The sequence below is a fragment of the Giraffa tippelskirchi genome, chromosome 3, assembly GCF_054371585.1.
Source record: "Giraffa tippelskirchi isolate mGirTip1 chromosome 3, T2T-mGirTip1v1.2.pri, whole genome shotgun sequence".
Classification (NCBI taxonomy): Eukaryota; Metazoa; Chordata; class Mammalia; order Artiodactyla; family Giraffidae; genus Giraffa; species Giraffa tippelskirchi.
Window position 1 is genome coordinate 50,482,683 of NC_137277.1, and position 18,953 is coordinate 50,501,635.

The 18,953-nt window shown below is 43.1% G+C and overlaps 1 protein-coding gene and 1 long non-coding RNA gene across 5 annotated transcripts in view; both read left to right on the forward strand.

The window, feature by feature from the left end:
- The first annotated feature begins 7,585 nt into the window (after positions 1–7,585).
- The window catches only part of PPM1D (protein phosphatase, Mg2+/Mn2+ dependent 1D), a 60,001-nt gene continuing 48,633 nt past the window's right edge, over positions 7,586–18,953 (forward strand). For all 4 annotated transcript variants that reach the window (XM_081585012.1, XM_081585015.1, XM_081585013.1 and 1 more), the window contains exon 1: positions 7,586–8,164. In XM_081585012.1, coding sequence (XP_081441138.1) covers positions 7,693–8,164 — 472 coding nt within the window. In that variant the 5' untranslated portion in view covers positions 7,586–7,692. The remainder of the gene's footprint in view (positions 8,165–18,953) is intronic.
- On the forward strand, positions 12,008–17,918 carry LOC145543453 (uncharacterized). Its single transcript, XR_014080721.1, has 2 exons — positions 12,008–14,824; positions 17,842–17,918. It is a non-coding gene; the product is annotated as an uncharacterized LOC145543453 (long non-coding RNA).

Sequence of the window (18,953 nt, forward strand, 5' to 3'; positions counted from 1 at the left end):
ATGAAAAGGGGGGTCCCTTATTGAGGAAGGAAGAAACCTAGTGTGGTCTCTCATAAGCTAAGAGAACCAAGTTTCCAGAAGGAAGCATACTAAGTTTCAAGAAGGAAATAGTGGCTGAACTTGCTGCTTCAGTTGGAACAGAAGTCAGTAAGTTCAGAACAGTCATCATAAGCTTTGGAAAAAGGGAGGTCTGGTTATGACATAAAAACAGTCTTAGCATTAGGGGGAAGGCAATGGCACCCCACTCCAGTACTCTCGCCTGGAAAATCCCATGGATGGAGGAGCCTGGTAGGCTGCAGTCCATGGGGTCTCGAACAGTTGGACACGACTGAGCGACTTCACTTTCACTTTTCACTTTCATGCATTGGAGAAGAAAATTGCAACCCACTCCAGTGTTCTTGCCTGGAGAATCCCAGGGACGGCAGAGCCTGGTGGGCTGCCGTCTATGGGGTCGCACAGAGTCGGACACGACTGAAGCGACTTAGCAGCAGTAGCAGCAGCAGCATTAGGGGGATGGTTGCTTAACTGGATTGGGTTAAGGAGGAATTATGAGGTAGGAATCGGAAGTAGACTCTAGAAAGAGACAAATCTTTAAAACATTTTTTTAAGAGAGGGAGCAGAGAAATTGAGTAGAATGAGTCAAGGTAGCTTTTGTCATTGTTATTGTTATTAAAATACAAACCAGAACATATTTGTACAAAGATGGAAATAATCTGGTAGAAAAAGAGAAACTGATGAGGTAGTAATCTTGGAGAGACAGCAGTGACCATTCCTGAAGGGTAATCTTAGCTCCTTGTCCAGGGATTGAACCTGGGTAGCCTGTATAAAAACCAGGAATCCTAGCCACCATACCACCAAGAGCTAGAGACTAGAAGCAAAGTAGCCCTGGCTCTTTCCCACATTTGAAAGTAAGAATGTTTCAAGGAGGCAAAAACTGTAAAAACAGGTGCAAACTTTGTTATTAGAGATACAGCACAGTGTATGAGAGAGCATACAGAGAAACAGTTTATGTCAGAAACTAGGCAGAAATACACACCCAGAGAGGAGTGTAGGCATCTTGAATGAGGAGCCCAGTAAAAAGGTGACTTAAATCACTTACATAAGACACTCCTTCTGGGTCTCTGTTTGTACTGGCTAATTATCTTGTTTCTTTCTTCACATGTGACTGGTCCTAGGATCCTCCTCAAGATGCGTGCACAACATTTTTTAAGATGGATCCCATTGCAGAAGCCCATGGGTGCATGTCCACACTTATTGTGGGGTGGAACCCTCTCCCTTTTCAACCACCAAGAAAGCCTCTCTGCTCATGTGCAGACTAGGAAGTCTTCCTTGACCTTAGGAGTGAGAACCTTATCTCTTTAGCAGAGCTCAGCTTTTGCCACTAGCTTTGTCCTTGGGGTGTCTGGGTGAGAACAAAGCTTGAATTTTACTCTACTTGACAAACACCAGCTGTCCAGCCCAGTTCAGTTCAGTTCAGTCGCTCAGTCGTGTCCAAGTCTTTGTGACCCCATGGACTGCAGCATGCCAGGCTTCCCTGTCTATCACCAACTCCCAGAGCTTGCCCAAACTCATGTCCATTGAGTCGGTGATGCCATCTGACCATCTCATCCTCTGTTGTCCCCTTCTCCTCCTGCCCTCAGTCTTTCCCAAAATCAGGGTCTTTTCCAGTGAGTCAGTTCTTCACATCAGGTTGCCAAAGTATTGAGGATTCAGCTTCAGCATCAGTCCTTCCAATGAACATTCAGGACTGATTTCCTTTACGATGGACTGGTTGGATCTCCTTGCAGTCCAAGGGACTCTCAAGAGTCTTCTCCAACACCACAGTTCAAAAGCATCAATTCTTGGGGCTCAGCTTTCTTTATAGTCCAACTCTTACATCCAAACATGACTCCTGGAAAAACCATACCTTTGACTAGACAGATCTTTGTTGGCAAAGTAATGTCTCTGCTTTTTAATATGCTGTCCAGGTTGGTCATAGCTTTTCCAAGGAGCAAGCGTCTTTTAATTTCATGGCTGCAGTCACCATCTGCAGTGATTTTGGAGCCCAAGAAGATAAAATCTGTCACTCTTTCTATTGTTTCCCCATCTATTTGCCATCTATTTGTCCAGGCCAGGGGCCCACCTATCTCCTACCTTGGTAGGAGCAAGAAAGGATAATTGGTGGAGCAGAGCTCTTGAGAGGAGAGGAGACAGGAACCAGAATACAAATTGCTGCTGCTGCTGCTGCTAAGTCGCATCAGTTGTGTCCGACTCTGTGCGACCCCAGAGATGGCCGCCCACCAGGCTCCCCCGTCCCTAGGATTCTCCAGGCAAGAGTACTGGAGTGGGTTGCCATTTCCTTCTCCAAGGCATGAAAGTGAAAAGTGAAAGTGAAGTCACTCAGTCGTGTCCGACTCCTAGCGACCCCATGGACTGCAGCCTACCAGGCTCCTCCAACCATGGGATTTTCCAGGCAAGAGGACTGGAGTGGGTTGCCATTGCCTTCTCCGAATACAAATTGAGGGGATGCCTTTAATGGTAACACGGCCTGTAATGGTAACAAGGAAGATGAAGTATGGAGAAGCCAGGGTGTTGGATGTAAAATATGATTAATATTTTGAAACATAAAGTGGCTGAGAAGTGATAAGAGTAATGGAAGAAGGGAAGACAGTGATCCATGAACAAATGAAGGGGGAGTTAACAGGAATCAGTTGGTGACAACATCTTGGCGTGGTGGCAGTTGGCATTACCTTTAAAAGAGTTTGTGTAGTGTTCTGTTAAAAAAATAGTCACAACCTAAAAGTTGACAGTTATGTTTTATTCAGTGGGAATTTTTAGAACTTCAAGCCTGGGAGATAGCATTTCAAGTGACCCTGAGAGAACTGCTCTGGGTAGGGGGAGGAGTCAGGTTATATAGAAGTTTGCAACAAAGGGTAGGTAGTCTGAACATCAGAAGTATTTTCATGAATTAAAGAAAACCAGATATCTCAAGTTTAGGAATTTAGCACTTTTCTGTGTATGGCAAGATGCAAGAGCCTGGGCTCACTTTACATACATGTCTCAGCTATCTGGGGCCAGTATCATGTTTCTCCTCAGTGCTCACCATAGGGAGTGGCTGCAGCCTGACAGCTACTGGATAGTAGGTATTGTTCTCTTTCCTGGTTGCCCTGGAAGGCTGGAATTGCTGATGATTATGACAGTTTATTGATATGGCAGGAAATACTCCATTTCTCAGTTGGGACTTCCCTCATGTTCTAGAGGTTAAGAATCCACATGCTAATGCAGGGGGTGGGGGTTCAATCCCAGATCCAGAAGATACCACATGCCACAGGGCAACTAAGCCCATGTACCACAACTACTGAGCTAGAGTGACCCAACTACTTAGTCTACGCTGCAAATACCAAAGCCCACATGCCTAGACTGACTGCAATGAAAAGTCTGAACACCAAAACTAGAGAAAGACAAAAAAAAAAAAAAAATTGAGCTTGGGGGTTTCAAGGAGAAAGGAAGAGAAATGATGAAATGATTTGGGGCAACATGAGAAGTTGATTCAAATATAAGAATACCTATGAGAGGAATAATATTCTCCTGTACTTGAAATGTTGTAAGGGAGTTGAGGAAAGAGAAGTTAAAGACAAAGGAGAAAAGGAAAGATATATCCATCTGAATGCAAAGTTCCAAAGAACAGTAAGGAGAGATAAGAAAGCCTTCCTCAGTGATCAGTGCAAAGAAATAGAGGAAAACAATAGAATGGGAAAGACTAAAGATCTCTTCAAGAAAATTAGAGATAACAACAGCACATTTCATGCAAAGATGGGCACAGTAAAGGACAGAAATGGTACGGACCTAACAGAAGCAGCAGATACTAAGAAAAGGTGGCAAGAATATACAGAAGAACTATACAAAAAATATCTTAATGACCCAGATAACCATGATGGTGTGATCACTCACCTACAGCCAGACATCCTGGAATGCGAAGTCAAGTGGGCCTTAGGAAGCATCACTACAAACAAAGCTAATGGAGGTGATGGAATTCCAGCTGAGCTAGCTATTTCAAGTCCTAAAATATGATGCTGTTTAAGTAATGCACTCAATATGCCAGCAAATTTGGAAAACTCAGCAGTGGCCACAGGACTGGAAAAGGTCAGTTTTCATTCCAATCCCAAAGAAAGGCAATGCCAAAGAATGTTCAAACTACCGCACAATTGCACTCATCTCCCATGCTAGCAAAGTAATGCTCAAAATTCTCCAAGAGAGCTTTCAACAGTACATGAACTGAGAACTTCCAGATGTTCAAGCTGGATTTAGAAAAGGCAGAGGAATCAGAGATCAAATTGCCAACATCCGTTGGATCATTAAAAAAGCAATAGAGTTCCAGAAAAAATCTACTTCTGCTTTATTGACTACGCCAAAGTCTTTCACTGTATGAATCACAACTGCGGAAAATTCTTAAGGAGATGGGAATACCAGACCACCTTACCTGCCTCCTGAGAAATCTGTATGCAGGTCAAGAAGCAACAGTTAGAAATGGACATCGAACAATGGACTGGTTTCAAATTGGGAAAGGAGTACATCAAGGTTGTATATTGTCACCCTGCTTATTTAACTTATATGCAGAGTACATCCTGCTAAATGCTGGGCTGGATGCAGCACAAGCTGGAATCAAGATTGCTGGGAGAAATATCAGTAACCTCAGATATGCAGATGACACCACCCTTATGGCAGAAAGTTAGGACGAACTGAAGAGCCTCTTGATGAAAGTGAAAGAGGAGAGCGAAAAAGTTGGCTTAAAATAGCATTCAGAAAACTAAAATCATGGCATCTGGTCCCATCACTTCATGGCAAATAGATGGGGAAACAACGGAAACAGTGACAGACTTTAGTTTCTTGGGCCCCAAAATCACTGCAGATGGTGACTGCAGCCATGAAATCAAAATATGCTTGCTCCTTGAAAGAAAAGCTATGTCCAACTTAGACAGCATATTAAAAAGTAGAGACATTACTTTACCAACAAATGTCCTATAGTCAAAGCTATGGTTTTTCCAGGAGTCATATATGGATGTGAGAGTTGGACCATAAAGAAATCTGAGTGCTGAAGAATTGATGCTTTTGAACTGTGGTGTTGGAGAAGACTTTTGAGAGTCCCTTTGACTGCAAGGAGATCCAACCAGGCAACCCTAAAGGAAATCAGTCCTGAATATTCACTGGAGGGACTGATGCTGAAGATCCAATACTTTGGCCACCTGATGTGAAGAACTGACTCGTTGGAAAAGACCTTGATGCAGGGAAAGATTGAAGGCAGGAGGAGAAGGGGACAGCAGAGGATGAGATGGTTGGATGGCATCACCAACTCAATGGACATGAGTTTGGGCAAGCTCCGGGAATTGGTGATGGACACGGAAGCCTGGCGTGCTGCAGTCCATAGGGTCACAACGAGTCGGACATGACTGAGGAACTGAACTGAACTGAAGGGAGGTAGTTCTGCTAGGCAATAAACCAGTCTTCTCAGGTGGCTTAGTGGTAAAGAATCTGCCTGTTAATGCAGGTGATGTAGGTTCAATCTTTGGGTCAGGCAGATCCCCTGGAGTAGGAAACGGCAACTCATTCCAGTATTCTTGCCTGGAAAAACCCATGGACAGAGGAGCCTGCTGGGTCACAGTTTATGTGGTTGCAAAGAGCTGCACACTACTGAACACACACACACACACACACACACACACACAAACCAGCTTTCTGTCAGAACAGGAAGTTGATGGGAAGATTTAGAGAAGTGAAGTATAGAGGAAATGGGTGATAACAGATGTTGAAATCTAAAGAGTGGAGTGAAATCGTTTAGGATGGTTGGTGAAGAGCAGGGTACAGAATCAGATTAAAAGAAATAGAGAGTAGCATGGAGATGTTAATCAGGGTAATGATAGATGACCCTGAGGCTACCCGGTTGTGACTGAGTGAAAAGGATTGTAGAACAGGAGGGATTATCTTTTTTGTAATCTCTTGGAATGGAAAGGAAGGTGGGTAAGCTGTTTAAGAAGAGTAATACAGAGCTCCACAAAGTGTTCTCTCTTTCAGGTGTTGTCTTATGAAGGATACCGGACTAGAATAGCTAATATTTCACTTGGGTTTTTTTTAATTTATTAATAGTTTATGAAATATAAGCTATAATTTCCTTCCAGTGTTATAATTGTCAGGTTTTGATGACAGGATTATGATCATCTTTCAGAACATGCTAGGATTTTATCCCAAATGTTTTTACACTCTGGAACCACCTGGCCTAGTGCATTTTGAGGCAGGATGTCGTCTTTGAGTACATTTTCAATTTAATTGATCTAGTCAGATTTGCTACATTTTGAAATGATTTTTATTTATATTTTATTGGTAGAAGGATTTTTCCTATTTTATGTCTTGTGTCACATGTCGAAAAATGAACATTTTCCCCATTCCCAGTGCTAGCATCATTCCACTTGAAAAATCTCCAAGACTCTACTGGGAAGAACACACAGGAGAGCTGATGGTGAAAGCGGCATGGCAAAAACTGACAAAGTGAACTTTAAATTGATTCCCAAGAACTTTTACTGCTGACAACATACCAACCTGCCCACGCTGAGGCTTGCTTTAGTGCTGTTGAAATCCGTGCAAAGGTTTTAGCTTATAGATCGTAACTTGCTGGGAGAAGACGCGGGAAGATAACCGAACTGTTGGAGCCCGGTAGCGCTGGGCAGTTTTTGTAAGCTATTTTCAAGTGATACCACCAAAGGAGTAAAATGCTTGCACCCAGGGCTCGTGAGAAAAACTACTACTTTCAAAAAAAGCTTAAAAGATGTTAAAAAAAAAAAGTTAAAATATAAGCCTTTTCAGTCTCCGACGTACGTGAAACGAGACTGGGTAGCTGACCAGATGGAAATCCCAAGCTTTCTTAACACAGATTGGATTTGCGCTCTCAACTCCCGGTCGGATACATCCCACCCAAATCCAGCTCAGCGGTGGCATGCTTTTTTTCCCAGCCTGTTCGCAAACCACCTTCCGAAGTGAGGTTTCCCGCCATTTCAGTTGAAGAAATGGAAGGTCTTTTCCCGGCAGATTCTCCGGACTCGCGGGAGGCCCGGGCCCACAGGGCTGTCCCCGCAAGACAAGCAGCGGCACGCCCTGGGCGGCCGCAAGCATCGTGATCCCGGGGATTGAGCCAAAAGGTGATAGCAGACCAGCAGATAACGCGTTTTAACACCCGCCGAAAAAGCCGGAGGGCGAAAACCGCCCGCTGTGGCGAAGCTAAAGCCGGGCGGGTACGGCGCGGGCGCAGCGCCCGCGCGGGTCAGAGGGGAGGAGCGCGGCCGTTGCAGGGAGGAGCGAGGCTTGGGGGCGGAGGGCGGGCGCGCGCGCCAATTCGACTCCGGATTGGTCGGCCCCGGAGAGCCGAGTGACGTCAGCCGGCGAGAACGTCGGATTTGTGGGGTGGGCGCCGGCGGGCCGGAGCGAAGGCCTACTGCGCAGGCGCAGCGGCTCGGCTCCCTCCGCCCCCGGCTCTCGGGCCCAGCTCTCGCGGACAAGTCCCGACATCGCGCGCGCCCCCCCCACCTCCGCCCTCCGGGACCGCCCCCTCCCCAGGCTCGGCCTCGTCCGAGATAAACAATAGTTGGCTGGCGAGCGCCGAGGGTGCCTGCCGCCGGGGGGACTCGGCGGGCCGCGCGGAACCGGCAGGATCGCGGCCAGCCGGCCATGGCGGGGCTGTACTCGCTGGGAGTGAGCGTCTTCTCCGACCAGGGCGGGAGGAAGTACATGGAGGACGTTACTCAGATCGTGGTGGAGCCCGAGCCGGCGGCCGAAGAAGAGCCCTCGCCGCGGCGATCGCCCTCGCGGCCGCCGCCTCCGCCGCGGTCACCGCCGCCCCCGGCCGGCGGCGAAGTGGCGGGGAGAGGCGCCGCGGGGGCCGCCCGGGAGGCTCGCGCCGCGCCGCCCGGCGCCGGGGCCTCGCCGGGTCCCGGCCGCTGCTGCCGCCGCCGCTCCTCGGTGGCCTTCTTCGCCGTGTGCGACGGGCACGGCGGGCGGGAGGCGGCGCAGTTCGCCCGCGAGCACCTGTGGGGTTTCATCAAGAAGCAGAGGGGCTTCACGTCGTCCGAGCCGGCGAAGGTGTGCGCCGCCATCCGCAAAGGCTTCCTCGCCTGTCATCTCGCCATGTGGAAGAAGCTGGGTGAGTTCCCCGGCTTGCTGCGGCCGCCCCGCTCCTCTTCTCCGCGCAGTTCGGGGCTTTCTGTTGCGCCGGCCCCGCGCGCCCCCCAACCCCTGGCCACCGAGGGCGCTCTCTGTGTGTCCATCAACGGGAGGGAAGACTCCTGGGTCTCTCAGCGCCCTTTCCAGGATGGGGGGCTCCGGGCAAACGAAAGTGGCTTTTCGGAAGGAGAGGGTTGCGGTCTCCTTTCAGACGTCCCTCGCTTTATTTCCACCCCCCACCCCGCCAGGATCGGTGGGTAGCCGTCCCGTCCTTCCTTCGCTACTCCACTCTGGTGGCAGCCAGCCGGAAAGCGTGTTTGAAACCTGGCGCCAGATTTTGGCCAAAAGATGCACTGAAGACATGATGCTACCCAGGACGCGCGAAGGAAGCGGGAGATGGCAGGAAAAAAAAATAGAGTGTCTCCTTCGAATCTGTCATAATTTTGCTCTGAAGGACTTGTTCCTATCGGTGGCCTCCTACCGGCGGTGTCAGGCCTCCAAAATTGACCCCGGGTGGCTGGTAGTTGGAGTAAGCTGTTGGCTATGTTAGAAAGGCTAAAAAGTTATCATCCAGCGACTTAGTCTTGGATAGGAATTCGGTATGGTGGTCATGAAATGTTTCTAGAATCTTTATGCTTGTACTGCTTATGAAAAACAAAAGCGCGGAATGGGTTCTTACCACTTAAACTGGCCCGGTTACCGGGATGTGTTAAATTCATCTTAGGGCTTTTCAAAAGTGCACTTTTTTTTTTAACCCTTTGGTACTTGCCTTAGCTAATTGATGTCAGAGAGTTCTCAACAGTTCCCACGTAAAAGTGCTTGTAAATTGTAGATACCCGTCAAAGTAGGAAGAGATAAGGAATTACTGATGTGCCAAAAGAAATTGGAGACCCTAATTTCTAAAAGTTCGATGTAGCTGTAGTTGCATCGCAGCTTTGAATGTGTTCTAAAGCAGCCGATGTTTCTGTACCCAACCTATGTTACCATACAGAGTTGTAGGTGCTTAGGGATTGCTGTGAATGAATGGCATGAATCTTTTTTTAGAGAAAACACAATACCGCTTCTGTTGTTTAAGAAAGTCCTCTTGTTTAAGGTAGCATATTGTTGCTTTATTTTCAGCAGAGGGACAGAGACATAGAGAAGAGTGTAAAGGTTAATCAAATACAGAACATTTTTAAAAGGTATTGTCATAGAGTTGTAGACTAACTTCTTTCAAAGTCTGTTTTCTATTTGCCTGGATTTCTGCCAAGAATTATTTGATTGACTCATAGAACCACCAGTCCGCCTGTGGGAGGCTGTTTCATCCAATCCCAGAGGCCCCTATTATGAATTTGTTTTGTTTTTGTGTAGGCAGAGCACAGCTGAAAGCACCAGCAGCATATTCCAGAAATTTGTCATTTCAGTGCTTGCAGGGCAAGTGGGAGTGGACAGCAAGACAAGATAGAAGAAAATTAGACACAGAGAACATTTAGAGTCCTGTGTATTTTGCAGTACACTTGGAGCAACATAAATTTGCCATGTGTTTTCACTGAAAGGATAAAATATAAACCCTGTTACTTGAACATTTTTTAATAAAGCAGAAATCTTGCTGTTAAATGTGAATGTGTATGTCCTTTGACATATATGTACTTTTTGAACCAAGATTTATACACCAAATGTTAAAGCTTACTTTGTTCCTCAGTTAACCTTATACTCCATCATTAAAACTTGAGGAAAAAAAGAGTATGCTCCATATATGGAAGTCTTGACAAACGCAGTCTTCCTGTGTGTCAGGTTATAGCAGTGGTTCTCAAACTTTTTGCTATCAGAACCCTTTGTACTCAAATGATTCAGAGTTCTAAGCAGCTTTTGTTGATGTGGGCTACATCTATCATATCTTACTGTATGAGACGTTAAAACTGAGAAGTTTAGGGGCTTCCCTGGGGTTAAGAATCTGCCTTGCAGTGCAAGGGACGCCAGTTCCATACCTGGTTTGGGAAGATCCCACATGCCATGGAATAACCAAGCCTGGGAGCCACAACTCCCTGAGCCCCTGTGCTTCAGCTACTGCAGCCTGGATGCCTAGGTCCCGGGCTCTGCAGCAAGAGAAGCCACTGCAGGGAGAAGCCCAAGAACTGCAGTGAAGAGTAGCCCCCTGTCGCTCCAACTAGAGAAAGCCCGCATGCAGCAACGGAGACCCACCACAGCCAAAAAACAAATAAATAAATCTTAAAAAAAAACCCCAAACTGAGAAATTAACAAAATTTAATCTATTAAAAATAAGCTTATTGTGTGTTGACATTTTAAAGTGAAAGATCACTTTTCCCCCTAAAATAAGAAACATTGAAATAAATATTCTGATCTTTTGCCCATTTTTTGTTCTTTGAGTTTTGAGAGATCTTAATACATTCTGGATACAAGATATTAATTAGATATACAATTTGAAAACATTTTCACCCAGTCTGCAACTTGTCTTTTCATTATTTTAGCACTGTTTTTTAAAGAGAAATTTTTAATTTTGATTAAATCAAATTTATCAAGTTGCTTTATATGGACTATGTTTTTGATATCCTAATAAAAATTTTTTTGGTCTAAAAAATAATATTCTTGTATCTGCCTCTGCATTCAGTCTGTTATGCTGTGTTGGCTGGTGAAGTATATAAAGGAAAGGCAGTCTCACACACATATGTAGTAAGAAAAAGGGAGGAATAGTTTGTCTTTTCAGATAATTGTGGATATTCTACCCCAAAGTGGTAGTTTCTTAAGATTAGTCAAAGTGGAATCTGAAACATCACCAATGAACTTTTCTATTTTAACAGTAAGAGCCATTGGTTTCTCTTGCACTTTGAATCAGCCTTTTACCCACATGTGTTCTTGTGGCATGGTACATGAGTCATTTGGAAAATAATGGTTCACTGAATTATGTAGATCTTCCAAGTATTGATGCATTTCATCATATAATATTAAAGTGCCCACATTTGTTAATATCACTGATCTCATCAGAAAAGTCTTAAGATTGGGAAGTTATCAAGTTTATTGTCATCAGTACAAGGTAGTGGACACACATATTCTATAATAGGAGGTTTGGGGACTTCCCTGCTGGTCCAGTGGTTATAAATCTGCCTTGCAATGCAGGGGACTCAGGTTCCATCCCTGGTAGGGGAACTAAGATCCCACTTGCTTCAGAGCAACTAAGCCCATGGGCCCGTAAGTACTGAGCCTGAATGCTGCAACTAGAGAGTATATGTACTGTGAGGAAAGATCCCACGTGATGCAATAAAGATCCCGAGTGTTGCAACTAACACCCAATGCAACCAATTAAGTATGAGGTTTTAAGCAGCAGTTAGAAGTTTATCATTGGCAACAAATACTGTCAGTTTTTCTTGAAAAACTTCATTTTGAAAAAAATGTATGCCAGATACCCAAGTCTTTCTTTTTTTGGCTGTGCCTTGTGGCTTGCAGCATCTCAGTTTCCTGACCAGTGACACAGCAGTGAAGGGACACAGCAATAAAAGGCCACAGTTCTGGGACTTCCCTAGTCGTCTAGTGGCTAAGACTGCCTTCCCAATGCAATCAAACCTGGTTTGATCCCTGGTTGGGGAACTAGATTCCACATGTCAAAAACTAAGTGTTCTGGAAACTTTTAAAAGAGATTCTGTGTACTACATTGAAGAGTAAAAATCCCATGTGCTTCTACTAAGACCTGGAGCAGCCAAATAAATAAGAATATAAATAAGACCTGGAACAGCCAAATAAATAAATATATATATAAAGAAAGGCCAGAATCCTAACCACTAGACCTCAGGGAATTCTCTGCTCAAGTCTTACTAAGTCATTTTTATCAGTCTTTCAAGTAAAAATGATGGTCGGGGAGAATTGTGGCTACTTCTTTCCGTAATTCACTCAATCACTAGTGCTTTTCCTCTTCACAGCCATACTGTGCAACAGAAGCCTTTTATGCATACCTCTTCTCTTGTCTTACAGAATGTTGGAAACACATGTATTCGTGGGTGGAAGTTTAATAAAATTAATTTTTAGTGCATCATCAAGGGCATTCATAAGTTAAACTGGTTTGCCTTTTCTTTTTTTAAACTGTAAGTAAGTGGCTGTGTTTTTCTGACTTTGAGGCATGTGGGATCTTTAGTTTCCCAATCAGAGATCAAATCCGATCCCCTGCATTGGAAGTGTAGAGTCCACCACTGGACTGCCAGGGAAGTCCCTGGTTATAGTGCATACAGTGACTACTAGTTCACTGTGGTACCACTGCCTTGATTCCTGCTAAGGCAACAGCAGTTTTACTAGCCACTGCTTTTCAACCATTGGTATAGATGTCAACACAGTGAAAAGGGCAAATAAACCCAGAATTATTATGAAAATGGTTTTGGTCTTGTGGAATCCCTGTAAAGATCATTCACATCATTGTGAGATAACTGCTGTGTGAGATACTGTCTGTGTCTTGGCTAAATTTTGGGGTCTTCGGGAGCAGAGATACTGCCTTACGCATTTTATAGTTAATCTTTTAGGGCTGACCATGCAATTCCTTGCCCAAAGTAGCTGCTAGTTTAGTTGAATTTCTGTGGGTGTGATGGTTAAATTGGTGTTTTTACCTTTTTTTTAATTAAAAAATTTCCCCCCTTAAAAATTATAATGTGTATGCCTAAGATTTACTATTTTAGCCAGTTTTAGGTGTATAATTCAGTGGCATTAAGTATATTCATAGGATTGTGCAACAATCACCACTCTCCATTTTCAGAACTCATCCATTACCCAAATGGAAATTCAGTACTCATTATTAAACAGTAATTTCCCATTATCCTCTTCTCCAGCCCTGGTAAACCTCTATTTTACTTCCAGTTGCTATTCACCTCTTCTAGGTACCTCATACAAGCAGAATCATACAACATTTGCCCTTTTTGTATTTTATTTCACTTAGCATGATGTCTTAAAGATTTGTCCAAATTGTAGCATGTATCAGAATTTTCTTCCTTTTTAAGCCTGAATGATATTCCACTGTATATACACACCATGTTTTATCCATTCATCTGTTGATAGATATTTGGGTTGTTTCTATGTTTTAATGCTACTGTGAACTTGAGTGTAGAAGTGCCAGTTTGATTCTCTGTTTTCAATTCTTTGGGATCTAAGCCTGGAAGTGGACTGGCTAGGTCATTTGGTAATTCTGTATTTAATTTTCTGAGGAATCACCAAACTGCACAGCAGGTGTACTGTTTTATATTGCCACTAGCAGTTCTCCAAGGGTCTTGATATCTCCCCATTCTTGCCAACATTTGATATTTTTCTTTTCTTAGAAAATAATAGCCATACTAATGGGTGGGGAGGGCTTTCTTATATTTTTAAAGAATTGCTTCTTTGTCTTCCTACACCACACCCCCTTATTTTTTTTGTCCACTTCTGACCTGCAGGATCTTAGTTTCCCAGTCAGGGATGGATCCCACACCCCCTGCAGCAGAGGGTGGAGTCTTAACCACTGGACCGCCTGGGAAGTCCCCCTAAGCCCTTCTTGATTTGTTTAATTAACCATTAAGCTTGACCTCTCTAGCACTGTTCAAGTGCTTATATACCCTTGCCAAATTTACAAAGGAAAACTTGAATTATCTAAAAATTTTTATATGACTTATTTTTGTCTTGAGGCAGAGGGACTTGATAAATATAGCAAAGAGTGAGAGAGAATGTGAATATATCATTTTTTTTTTTTGGCCATGCCGTGTGGCTTGTGGGATCTTAGTTCCGCAACCAGGGATTGAACCTGGGCCCCCAGCAGTGGGAAGCTTGGAGTCCTAAGCACTGAACTGCTAGGGAATTCCCAACATATCCTCTTTTTGAAATTTATTTATTTTGGCCGTGCTGGGTCTTGTTGTGGCTCATGGCCTCTAGAGCACACAGACTCAGTAGTTGCAGCACAGGCCTAGTTGCAGTGTGTGGGACTTTAATTCCCCCACCAGGGATCGAACCCAGGCCCCCAGCATTGGGAGCATGGAGTCTTATCCATTGGATACCAGGGAAGTCCCAACATATTCTTTTTAAAAATTTTTTCATATTATTATTACTTCTTGATCTTAAGTTACAGTATACGCCTAAGTTTTGTATATTCCTGTGTGTGGATTTACTGTTCCTGTGTTATGCTTGCGTTCTAAGAGATAATGTTTCAAAGTTTATGTGTGCTTCTTTATAGGTTTATTCATTTGAAATAATGTTCTTATTACCCTTTCCTTTTGATAGTTCAGAGAAGATAGTGAGCAACATGCAGTTTTTATTCCTTTGAATCATAGTTCATTGACTTATGAAGAGAACCATTAGAAAGGTAACAACATACACTTGAAATGAATGAAGTGTGATCTCTGATGTGATTACAGGAAATTTGCCACACTATTTGTAAAGGAAGATGAAATATGGGAAGTTTTATTTTTTTAATTTGTTCAACTGAAAATCAGAGCATTTACTTAAGAGAAGATTGCCAAAAGAATGAATTATGAAGAAACTGGTCTTAACCTAAATTGTTGATTCTGCGTTTGGCAGATAGTTTTCATTATCTTAAATTTAAAGACAGAAACAGAGATGGACAAATGCAGAAGAGGGGCAGAAAGGGTAAAGGGAAACAAGAGAAAGCGAGATAGAACTAGAAAGTGTTTATCGCTCTGGCGTGTCCAACTCTTTTCGACCCCATGGACTATAGCACACCAGGCTCCTCTGACCGTGGCATTCTCCAGGCAAGAATGCCGGAGTGGGTTGCCATTCCCTTCTCCAGGGGATCTTCCAGATCCAGGGATTGAACCTGGGTCTCTTGTATTGCAGGCAGATTCTTTACCACCTGAACCAAATTTAGATCTTCCCCAAATTTGAAGAAAACTTTTATTAAATCATAGAATTTTAAGCTTGTATCATTAGTTTCATATTTCTCAGTTTTTAGTATCAAGGACCTTCATCATCTCACTCATCACATGTGCTGAGTGAATTTGCCATATTTATCAAGTACCAATTTTTTCTATTTCTGTTAATCATTCATTGCTTTCCATCAGTATTAGATAATCTCTGCTACTGCATGTTGTTGCATGTTATCAGTAGTTCATTCCTTTTTTTTCTTCTTACTGAGTGGTAGTCCATTGTCTAGATATATCACAGTTTGTTTATCCATTCACCTGTTGATAGGCATTTGAATTGTCTACAGCTTTTGCCTGTTACAAATAAAACTGATGTAAAGGTTTTCTTTACAAGAGTCCACTAATGAATGTAGAAAGAATGATGGAACTAGAAAATTTAATTTGGTAACCATCATAATAGTTGATGCAGCCAAGAAACATCATTAAATACTAAAACTAGTAGGGAAAACTTTGAGGAACAGAATTGCTATAATTAGTTCCCTAGAGGTGTGGTTAGCACTCACTGGATGTCTTAAAACAACGTAAATTTATTCTCTCATGGTTCTGGAGGCCAGAAGTCTGAAATCCTGGTGTCAGTAGGGTTGATCCCATTTTGGAGGCTTTGAGGGCCAATCTGTTCCATCCTCTCTTCTAGGTTCTGGTGGCTGGCAGCAGTTCTTGGCATTTCTTGGCTTGTCAGTCCCCACTGTCTTTATATCACCTGTGTCTTCCCCCCTTCTGTCTTAAGGACACTTGTCTTTGGATTTAGGACCCTCTCTAATCCAGGGTGATTGCTTCTTAAGATCTTTAACCTAATTACATTTGCAAAGATCCTTTTCCCAAATTAGGTCACATTCACAGCTTCTGGGTGGGCATATCTTTTATTGGTGTTGGGGGGGCACCATTCAATCCACTTGAAGGGATATTTATGTTGTCTCAGATAATCTTCCTGTGAAACTTATTAATTACAAAAAGAAAAAGATTATAGGGAGAAACCTGGCAGACACCACCTTAATTGAGTGATTCAAGAGTAGCATCACTTTTCATGGGACAAATTGAAATTGTATACTGCCTGCAGGGAGATGATCATATTTCTGTGATGTTCCTGCCAAAGATGCATAATCTGGTTACAAACATGAGGAGACATGAAACAAACCCAAACTGAGAGACATTCTTGAAATGACGGGCCAAGTGTTCCTAAAAAGCATCGAGGAAACACTGAGGTTCCAAGTTGGAAGTGACTAAAGATACATGATAAGCAAATATAACAAGGGATCCTGAATTTTATCCTTTTATTATAAAGATATTGTTAGGCTAGTTGATGAAAATGAGTGAGATCTATAAATTAGGTGGTAGTATGCTATCAATGTTAATTTCCTGATTTTGATGGTGTAGAAATTAGGGCTTCCCTGGTGCTTATATTGCAATTCTCTTCCTCAAATTTCACCCTTCAGGCAAGGAATCCGCCTGTAATGCAGGAAACGCAGAGACTCAATTCAATCCGTGGGTCTGGAAGAATCGTGGAAAAGGAAATGGCAAAACCGTTTCAGTATTGTTGCCTGGGAAATCCCATGGACAGAGGAGCCTAGCGGGCTACAGTCCATGGGGTCGCTGAGTTGGACATGACTGAGAGACAGGGATTAGATACTATACACAGGAATTAGATACTATAATAGTATTTGGGAGTGATGGTATATTTTGTTGGCAGTTGACTTTCTATATTGGTTCAAGAAAAAAATTCTTTGGATTATTCTTGAGGGGGCGGGGAAGTAAACCTGAAGAAGCAGGCGTCAGGTGAATCTAGGTAGCTGTTTCATCAGAGCCCTGCAATTGGATGCATACCAGATAACCAGGGCTGTGTTTATTTGTTTCAGTAAAGAGGATAAATCAAAACATCAAAACTGCAGCAACATTTGGCATCACTATTTGATTATATTTGATTATAATCCTCTGTCATTTTCTAAGAGCTGTCAGACTTTTGCAGTAGTCAAATTATATCAGATCATCACCTCTACTCATGTTTTAATGGTGACACCAATCTTTGTGGTTCTTTGAGAGATGTGATAATGCTTTTAACTTGCTATTTTGGAAGAGAGTACTATTGGTGGTCTTGCACTTGGCCTTTTCTACCATAATAGACTTTCTGACCAATTACTGGAGAACCATGAGAGGAAGCTGTTAGTTGCTGAGGTTATTTGGGGACCAAAAGCCATGTGATAGGTTTGGGATTCCATTGGGTCTCAGGTAGACTGGATTGAAAGTCTGTTTAGAACCTGACCTCCATGGGCCTTAGCTCTGTGGACTGTGGCTGTATCTTGTAGCTCCAGGATTATTATCTTAGAGCTGTTGTTCAATAGTTCCTCAGTGTTGTGGGGATCTTTTTCCTCGGTGTTTAGCTGCATGTGAAAATGGCCACATACCACTTTGAAGATGGTTAACAATTCTTTAAACTTGGAAGATTGTTTTGTTTCTTGGTTTTTGGTGAGAGACCATTCTGGAGATCGTTTTTCTTCTCCCCTGTTGTCAGTGAAGTAACCATACCAGATTTTCTTTGGGTAATTAACTGCTCCCATCTGATCTCCATCACCTCAGGATTTTCCCACCCACAGAGATCAGGAGACCCATTTTTACTGCAGCCTCTTCCCTTAGTATTTCTTGCTTAGAGAGAAAAGTCAGTAAAATGTGTTTAAAAGATTTTGGTGTACCATATATAAAATAGATAAACAATAAGCTATCTGTATAGCACAGCAAATGCATTCAATATCTTGTAATAACCAGTCAGTTCAGTTCAGTTGCTCAGTCGTGTCCGACTCTTTGCGACCCCATGAACTGCAATAACCAATAACCGTAATAACCAATAGTAGAAAAGAATAAAAAGAATATATAGGAACTTCTTTGGTAGTCCAGTGTCAAAGACTCCAAGCTCCCAATGCAAGAGGCCTGGGTTCAATTCCTGGTCAGGGAAGTAAGACCCCACATGCCACACAGTGTATCCAAAAAAAAGAAAGAAAAAAAAATATAAAAAGATTAATAACCGAATCACTTTGCTGAATACCTGAAACTAGCACAATATTGTAAATCAGCTATACTTCAATTTAAAAAAGGTTTTGGTGTTTACTTAATTATTTCCTTAAGTATTGAAGTTGAAGAGAGTCTTCTCAACTTTTCCTGGGGTGGATAAGTGGGATGCATGTTCATATAATAGATTTAATCTAAGGTCCCTATTTCCCTAAATCTTTTAATTGTTTCCTTTATATCCTTGTGTTTGTTTTCGGGAACTTCCATACTAAAGTACCAAAAATTGGTTGACTTAACAGAAGTTTCTTGTCTCACAGTTCTGGAGGCCCACAGTCCAAAATCAGGGTTTTGGCTGGGCCATGCTGTTTCTATACTCTGAAAGCTCTGAGAGAAAATCCTTTACCTCTTCTAGCTTCATGTTTACCAGGAATTCCTGGCATTCCCTGGTTTGTAGAAGCATCCCTCTAGTCAAATGACTCTTTTCCTTATGTGTTTTAACATCTTTTCTCTGTGTGTTTGTCTGTCTCTATGTTCATATTTCCCCCTTTTATAAGAACACCAGTCCTACTGGATTAGAGCCTGCCCTCATGACTTATTTTAACTTGATTGTCTCTGTAAAGACCCTCTTTCTGAATAAGATCATGTTCTGAGGTACTGAGTATTAGGATTTTGGCATATCTTTTTTGGAAGGACACAGTTCAGCTGGAGAAAGCATTGGCACCCCACTCCAGTACTCTTGCCTGGAAAATCCCATGGATGGAGGAGCCTGGTAGGCTACAGTCCGTGGGGTCGCTAAGAGTCGGACACGACTGAACGACTTCACTTTCACTTTTCACTTTCATGCATTGGAGAAGGAAATGGCAACCCACTCCAGTGTTCTTGCCTGGAGAATCC